The sequence below is a fragment of the Stegastes partitus genome, unplaced genomic scaffold (assembly GCF_000690725.1).
Source record: "Stegastes partitus isolate 25-593 unplaced genomic scaffold, Stegastes_partitus-1.0.2 Scaffold148, whole genome shotgun sequence".
Taxonomy (NCBI): domain Eukaryota; kingdom Metazoa; phylum Chordata; class Actinopteri; family Pomacentridae; genus Stegastes; species Stegastes partitus.
In genome coordinates this window covers 577,552-586,803 of record NW_007577879.1, presented here as the reverse complement: position 1 = coordinate 586,803, position 9,252 = coordinate 577,552, and the positions used below count along the sequence as shown (strand labels likewise).

Genomic DNA, 9,252 nt, shown 5'->3' with positions numbered 1-9,252 from the left:
AGGATTTTTACACCAAGTATCACCGAGATGATTCTATTTTTATGCACTTATGCCAAGCAGATAAATGCTATGCTATAGGTTAGCTATAGGGAGCCCCAGTGATGAATATGTAAATTGTTGCATGTTCACTCAGAAATCATCAGCCTGACTAAAATAACATTCATTGTCTGCGCTCTTCCTCGTTTGCCCAGACCCTGGTGTCTACATCATGATGTAAAACAAGGGCGACACCAACAGCTGAAAACCAAATTCCTTGTATGTTGTGTACGTACTTGGCCATTAAAGCTGATTCTGATTCTGATTCTGAAAAAAAAACAAAAAAACAAATAGTCTACATATTCATACGTTTCACAGATATCAAACGGGATATCAAATGCCAAAGTATTCATAATTAACTTCCTTCAAGTATTTAGGATCAGGAGTCATAAATACTTGAAGGAACTAAACTAAAGCTAAAATGAACAGTGAAACTCTTTCAAGCACGTCGTCGGTGCTCCTCTGCTGGGCCACGGTGACTCAGTGTTTAACACAGTCACCTAGAGGTCACTGAGTCGGCTTTGTTTTGGTCTGTTCCTTCCTTACCACGAAAGTCAAGCGAACTGGACTGCACATGGATTTATAATAACTGACAGGCTGAAGCAAACGTGCAGAAATCAGAGGAAACTGGACAGTTTAATGCATTAATAACCTACGGCACAATACCTGACTCTTATGTAAAGAATAATGTAAATTGGTACTCCAGTGCGGCGCTTTATGAAAATCAAGTCATAACACGGTTTCCAAGCTGTGACATTCTAACACAAATAAATGACAATAATGGTTAATGACCGCTGGGATGTTGGTCGAGGCAAAGAAAACGCTGCTATGAATGTATGCATTACATGACGCTGACATGAAGCCGCGGACGATAGATGAAAATGAGATTTTTAAGCCATATATGTTGCACAATTTATGTATATACTGTGCATTGCTCCTGTTAAATGAGCAATGAAGGAATAAAAGCATCCTCAAATGGATCCGCCCAAACCATACAAGCACACAAATAGGATAAATCATCTTGTTTACAGGCTCTGTCAACAAAACTACAAACTTCTGAATGACCTTTCGTCCTACCTCTGGTGTGGCTGGGGACCCTCCGGCGGCCTGTCGATGAGCTGTGCATGACGTGCTGGTAGTGAGACATGTCTGTTGGCGTGGGAACACGGAAACCGTCCTGGAACCTCTGCATCAAATCCTCTACTGACTCTGTGTTTGGGTCAATGGCTAGGAAAAAGAAAAAAGAAAAAAAAAAAGGAGATGCAGAGTGAAAATGGCAGCCGTGTCACAATACTTAAGAGTAAAAGTCGTTCTGCAGAGACTGACAGACACTCGAGATACTGTAGAAAAAACAACGTACACAAATACAAAAAGGCAAGCATCCAAAAATACTGTTTTTTATCTTCTTTCTTTTTATTTTTTTTCTTTACAGGGAGGATAAGAGATTGGAATGTGATATGCATCATGTGCCACTAGGCTGTCCCATTTACACAAAGTAAAAAAAAAAAAAGGAGAAGAAAATCAACAACAACAAAAAAAACAGCACTGTCTTATTTCTCCAATTCAATTTTTTCTTGGCCTTTAAATGATTCCATCAGTTCAATATTGCCTCATCTCTACAGGGATCCTGCCAACGCTTCCCCTGATGGCTCAGTCTCACTCTTCCTGATGAATGACTCCAAAACAACTGACTGTGGCGAAAGAAGGCAGAGCACAGACAAGGGTTTGCTTCCTTTTCCTTACAGATTGACTTTTACAAGAGCAAGGACAGGGAATTGACCTGTTCTGCCTCATTTATGCCAGTAAAAAGACTAATCAGGAGGAGAGAATATTCTCTCCTTATTGTGTCTGACACACACACACACACACACACACACACGGAGATATCTGATAAAAGTTAATCAAATCCAAATATGTGTATGGACCCTAATGTGGCCGATCTCTCGTCTACATTAACACACATTGCTTTCCTTTTGTATTGCTTCATATCAAACCTCCGATCTGTGCACGGAGGAAGGATTAGTCTGTTGGTAGTAGTAGGGCTGCACAATTAACTGAATATTAATCACAGTTATGGCTTTCTGCAATTAACTGAACATGATCGACTGCCAGACTGACCTTTAAAATGCAAGCTTCATGCACAGAAAGCTTTACTGATGGAGAGCAGCCCGTGTAGATAAAATCACCTGAGTACATTTCACATTAGAAACAGCTTAGCTCGTGACTAAGTGGGGAGACTAGAGGCCTCTCTGTGTACAGCTAGCATCGACTATAGCCTGCTTGTCGGGCGTTTATGGAACTTTGGTTAATTGTAGCATCTATGAATACGAAAATGCGACGCAAGTAAGACAATTTGGGTACAATTTTATTTATATTTTGCGTCTATGAGATGCACCAAAACCATATTGGATGCAAAGATTTGTAAAAGGCACAAATGTAGCACAAAGTGGAATTTGTTTGTCCATTCAAATGAAATAGTAGAAGAAAAAAGAAATAAAAAAAGAAATCTCTTGTCTCTACAACAAGTATCTACAGTAATTTCTGGACTATAAGTCGCTACTTTTTTCACACACTTTGAACACTGCGGCTTAAACAATTCTGCTAATTTATGGATTTTTTACGAATTTGCCTCGCGACGAAAGTGACATTGAGAGCGACAACGAAAGAGAGACTGAGGAAGTGTGTGACGATGTAATTCTGAGGCTGTTCAACTCCAACGCTGAAGAAGTGCAGCCTATATATGTACAGTCGCGACTCGATAATCTGACCCTTAACAATCCAAAAACCTTGCTATCCAACAGGTTTTTAGGAAAGACGAACGGAACACATGAAAAACAGCCTGAACATACCGACAGCCTTGGATTACGACTCCGACATGACATTATATGTCACAAATAAGCGTATTATCTGACTGAACAAGCCGACAGATTGGCTACGTTCACACTGCAGGACTTAATGCTCAATTCAGATTTTTTTGTGAAATTCGAATTTTTTGGCGAGTTCATTCACATTTCCAATTAAATGCGACTTGTATGTGATCTGCTGTGTGAACTTCATACGACCCAAAAGTGTCCCGCATGCGCAGAAGAGGACACAACGATGTCACATGCAGCAGCGCCACTCCACCACTGCCGCCGACGGTGGAAACAGAACTGTGACCGCTAACTAAGCTGGCATCAGCAGCCAAATACTGCCTGTGCGTTCCGGCCACTTCCACCCTGTCGGAGCGCACCCCCGGGGTGGAAGTGTCCCCCAAGACTGCTCCGAATATTTGGATATTCATCATTAACTGGGCCTGAATATCCAGTGATCAGAAAGTGCTACTCGGACCAGCCCTACTAGTTATTATTACAACTATGAACAACAATTATCAACAAATGACCCTTCAGGATCAAGCCCTCCTTGTATCTCAACCTCCATCTTGACAATCCGACAGCCTTGCTATCCGACATAAAAGAAGGTTTTACATTTAGTGTCAGATTGTCCAGTCATGACTGTACACATTTTTTCTTTCTTTTTAAAGTTAGTGGGTGCGGTTTATATTCAGATGCGCTCAATAGTCTAAAAACTACAGTAATCACAATCTTAATATTGATCAAAACCAACCAGATTGTCTTTCCGTCCATAATACCGCAGCCCTACTACATCATAAACAGCATCATAACTTCCAGAGACGTGCACTCAAAGTACAGAATTGGACAACTGTGGCTCCAAACCACCGACCGCACGAAAAACTGCGAAAACAGCTCCGTCCCCCAAAAACTTACAGGAATATAGCCATCTCCAAACAACGGGGCCATTCATCACGCCAACCACCGGCACCCTCACCTATCATCATCATCTTTTGATCTGTCAGTCTGGCTCTGAGGTGTACTCTATCTATGAATAATGGTGATGTGTTGCTCCCAGTGGATGCTCATCATGCATGCCAATGAGCACGCAAGAGCCGAGGAAGAGAGGGACGAGGAGGACGGGGGTGAAAGTGAAGAGGCAGAAGAAGTATCCGCATTTTTTTATTTATTTATTTTTCAGATTATAAATGGAAACAATAAGGGAAGGCACCGCAACCCGCTTCAGAACAAATACATCACCCTGGCAATGATACATATTTGATCATATTCATTTGTGGTTAAACTCAGCTCAGCCTGCCACGGATACTGTTTTGTCAAATGGAAACGCTGTCAGTATTTCTGCTGTAGTCGGACACTGCAACCTGATGCAATAGATGATGCAAAGTGACCGTGACCTCATTTGGCTGATATATGTTGGCCCCAGCTCTCAGATTTGCTTTTTAGCAAAGTTTTTTTTTTCTTTTTTAGAAGGATTTACAAGCTCACAGAAAGGCACTACTGTTGTTTAGTCCTTGAATACATCTCAGACAAAAAAAAAAAAGCCTCATCCCGTTTTTGAGAAACCATCACGTCCCCAGACAGAGCATTGTGTGTGTCCTGGCTTTGAGCCATTGAGCACACTGCGGACCTTCATTACACATCAGGCATTATGCACAGCGGTCCCACCACTTTGTAACAGATAAAACTCAGTTTTAGATATGCAAATTACTATCGGGTGTTTTCACATGTAAGAAAAAAAACAACAACAAAAAGAAAAACAGAATCATCTCGCCTCCCTCCTGTGCTGTTTGTGTAGCTGTCTTTGTAACTTATCCATATCTCCTGACCCTGTAAGTAGCAATAATGGAGGGCTATTTTCAAAGTGCACGATACGTTTCAGCTCCTCTGACTGGGTGTTATTTAAGTGAATCATGCATTTATCCCTTCATTTTTGGGAAAAACGGCTGATGGAAACTTTGCAGCGCTGCTATAATTAGCATCGAACAAAGGATGATACGTAAGCTTTTTGTTCGTATGATTCTACAATATTGTACTTATTATGGTCTGCTCACTCGGATCCCAGCCAACGCCTAAGATGCCCAGAAGGCAGCTGCGACGCTAAATGGGAGTTAAACACACTGAGAGCAGTTGATCAGCATGCTTTATTAAGCAAACAACTGCGGCACCGACTCTGTGAGACGACGCATTCGTTCTTAAGAAATATGTCAACGCAGGTAGAAATTAAAGCTTAAGACTGCGCCTCTTTATTTTTTTAAAGCACAAGGTTGGAGATTACGTTCGGTTATAATAAATAAAACATCCTGAATATTGGTTAATAGCTGAACTGTGCAATCAGTCGGCGCATAACTCCCAGCTACCACGCCGCTTTCACAGATAACCTAATATCTACCATCTTAAACGCATCAAATATAATTTCCTGTTACAGCGTCGGCTAATATATCTCAAGGAAATTAAACTGGGACCAAATAGTTTCCTAGCAACATGATTCTAGGGAAATGGTCGATATGTTGTTGTTTTTTGTCTTCCTTTTGTTCTCAATGGGAAATAATAGTCTCCAGATCTCCCCATTTAATAACGCGCATGATATAATGTTAGCGGGTGAAATTAAGAAAGTAAGTACCTTTGTATTAGTGTGCCTCGTGTGAATAATTATTGGTGTTGCTGACATCCGCTTTTCATTTAAGTGGCCAGTGGCTTCCAATCCACTGAGCTGCAAAGCATAAAAACCACACTTCAGCCCGTCCTTGCTTTGGATGTTGCTCCATTTAAGATACTGTTGCTGCCCACCGCCTGCTGCTGCTAATAACTGCTATATTTACTAGCCTATAGCAGGAGTTATGATCAGCACAAGCTTTCTTTTCACTACAGTTTCATTCCGAGCACCAGTGCAATGTCTGACTCTGTAAACTTTCCCTCCCCATCTTATGTTTGGCCTCCCTAAAAGGCGAGCCCAGCATGCCTGCTGAAAAGAGAAATTGCTTTGAACAGAGCCATCATGCTAAAGCCAAGTGTATTTCCCATTACTGGTACAATAAAAGATAACAAAAATGTTTCTCTCTGAAATTACACTTTTTTTTTTTTTTTCCTCCCTCCAGGTTCCACAAAGGCTTTGTTGCTGAAGCAGGTACTGTTCTGCAGCCGGTGCTTCTAGCGATGATGTAAACTGAAGCACATGTACTGTACAGCAACCCTTGGGTGTGAGTGGGTTCTGCTTTGTGTTGGAGGAGGGCTTTTTTTTTTCTCCTGCCTGCTGCTGCTGCAATACAGGAACTCTTCTAAAAAAACAAAAAAAAGGAATTACCAGGATTTTCTGGCACCGGTATGTAAAGGATTTCCCTTCCTCACTCTTTTCGGAAAGTTCCACGTGAGCGCCGAGGATGGTGCACAGCGAAGCAGAGAAGGCAGCTCACTTGTCATTGAACAACACACACTGTTCCACACATCATTGGACATGGCCCGCGTTATTTGTAACTCTGTTGCCTGCGCTTCAAGTGTGTAAAGCCTGGCTATGGTTCACCGAGAACGCTCTTAACGTAAAATTGATTAAAGTGTGTAGACAAAGACGACAAGGGATGGGACACGATTTATCCCCGGAGACAAATGAAAACAATTACAAGTTACCCATTTATAAAGGTTTGGCACGGCGTGTATAACTCAATGGATGTCGGCGGTGTAGCCTTAAAAAAAAATGGTTTATAGAACCTACAGTAGTTCCTGCTACATCCATGTCCAGCAACACCAGGAAATAGCTCCAGTTACTTTATTTATCCCAGAATAAAAACTAGGTGTGGATCTGTACATCTGCTGCAGAATAGTTTGACATAAAATATGTCAAGAAGAAAAAAAGGCCAAGGCTCGGACATTGGAAGTTTGGAAACATCATTGTATGTTTAGGATAAATACATTTGGAAAACATTGTGAAGGCTACAGTGGATGGATTTTATCCTTTAGAAACAGCAGGATGAGTTAAAAAAAAAAAAATACAGTGAAATATGAACATTTAGCTTCCAAATCCTAATCTTTTTATATTTCTGTGGGTGCGTCTTAAATACCAATTCCGATCCACTTTGCGGGATAAAGAGGGTATCGCTAATGGATGGAGATTAAGTTATGAAGCCAACTACATACTACAGTGTATTGTGTAAAAGCATTAAACAATGTGGCTGAAATTGACCAGCAAATGCAATAAATAGAGCTTCGCGTTAGTTCAGACAGGCACGGAGTCAGGCGGTCACATGGCCCCTCCTGTCCAATCATCATCGCTGAAGTCCAGCCCACCCACTTATTGTGCTTTATAACTGAGGCAGCGTTCATTCATTCTGCCCGCTTCACCACATCGCTGCTACTCCAGCCGTCTGCAGATCGTCAAATTTCCTCCTTCAATCTCATATAACTCCGGTGTTTCCCATATCGTGGGACTGTAGGTTGCAGATGGTTCATTATTGTACCTTGAACTATGTAATCTAGATTTCGTAAATGAAGACTATTTAGTTGGTCTCCTGTTCTTGTGTTAATACCGTATTTAAAAAATTTTAAATTCATGGCTCTGCGGGGGTTTGTGATCTCAGGGATTATCTGTGTCATGCTTGCTCAGATTGTTCAGGGGCATCACGAGCAGAGTCACCGCCAAACTAAATGTATGTAATCTCAAATAAATGGTTAAAATCTGACAACGTGTCCTGTCAGAACTGTAAAAAAAAAAATTCAGTACAGATGTTCCAAGACATGTCAGCGTATCCACATGTTTACACCTGATGTTATGACCCTAAATGACTTGATGATTTTTAGGTAGAAAAAAGAAGAAGAGAGGAACCGAGTATTTCAGGCAAAGTTGAAATGGGTCAGATTGAACCATTACAAAATAGGAGAGCAAAGTGAGCTCCAATCCCTTCTGGCATTTATGCCGGGTTTAGGCTAATTTGGGTACTTGAGGGCTGACAAACAAGAAGGGCTGGGCAGCTGGCACTTAAGCTTTGATCTGCCACGACTAAGGAGAGTCTGTGACTGCATGTTTGAGGTTAACTGCCTGCATACATATTTCATGGCCTCTTGGAACTCTTTATCTCTCTTTCTTTGCTCCATTTGGAGGGAAGAATAGATACTAGGCCAAACAGAAGCACTTAGATCCAGTCTCCTTGAAATAAAAAAAAAAAAAGAGAAATGAATTTGTCTCTGAAGGATATGGATGACTACATTAGTCATGAATACAAGACATAGAAATGTGTACATTTTTGCACCATTATTTTTTTTCCTGTATGGTCTCTTAGTCTTTGGCTGTTATTCCCCATTCCTCATTTCTGTCTGAAGCAGCTAGCAAGATATTTTATTCTGACATTTGTTTTTCCCCAGACCCTAAATCCACTGGCTTCTCATTTTGAGTTCAATGTCAGCTAAAGCTCTGGTGCCTTTATTTTCTCCTTTTCATCTCCCTTATCTGCAGTTACTCCCTTATCAGCGCTGAGTGTGTGTTAACAGTGTCTCATAAGCAGTGGATGTCAACAGCATGCCGCCTCAGTCAACTTATTCCTGGTGGTCTCCCGGTGCCCACAATCAGATGATAACCCTACTCGATTTTCTGTTTTGTTTTTTTTTTTTTGTTCAGCTGCACCATTGCACTTGTTTATGTGTTTACGCCGGCTGTTGAGAAAGCGTGTACGTATATGCATCTGTTTGTTTTTTGTCTGTCTAAATGTTTACACGAGTCTTAACTCCCAACCCGCTTTTACCTGCTATTCAGGAAGTGTTTTGCTTTCACAGTCGTGCAGCGGATATCGTAACAGTTTACATAAAGGCCTGTACTAGGTCGCGGGATTTGAGGATAGCGAGGGCACTTGAGGTTCAACTTGTGGTTTTTAAGGCTATGACGGCGGTTCATATCTTATGCTGAACAACTAAACCGCTCCACAGCAGAGTATGTTCAAGATCAACGTGCATAAAAACACCTCTGATCAATCTTCTCGTAGAGCTCGCTGCACAGATGGTGAAACCATCTCCCTTTCCTTTCCCTGATGAACATAGACATGAGAGATATAGTTTCTTGGATGGAACATTTCTTGCTTTATTGTTTTTTTTCTTGTTGACCGCAAGCAATTTCAAAGCAATTTTATTGTTCTGTAGGTCCTTCTATAGCAACACAATGATGAAACAGAGGCTGATCACAGCACCAAACTGCCAGTTGGATGTATGTATTTATAAAAAAACATGTAAGACTCCCAGAATTGCAGCTAAAAGATTATAGTTGCAGTTGTCGTACATGCCACGGGAACATCTAAGTGGCACATTTAACGGAATACATTACTGTAATTATAGTCAGATTTTCTTTAATGATGCGGCAAGATAAGAATAGCAACCATACAAATTCACA

The 9,252-nt window shown here is 41.2% G+C and overlaps 1 protein-coding gene across 1 annotated transcript in view; it reads right to left on the bottom strand.

Moving 5' to 3' along the window:
- astn2 (astrotactin 2) overlaps positions 1-9,252 on the bottom strand; it is a 298,857-nt gene that overhangs the window by 175,771 nt on the left and 113,834 nt on the right. Inside the window, exon 5 of the mRNA XM_008279213.1 lies at positions 1,114-1,263. Coding sequence (XP_008277435.1) covers positions 1,114-1,263 — 150 coding nt within the window. The remainder of the gene's footprint in view (positions 1-1,113; positions 1,264-9,252) is intronic.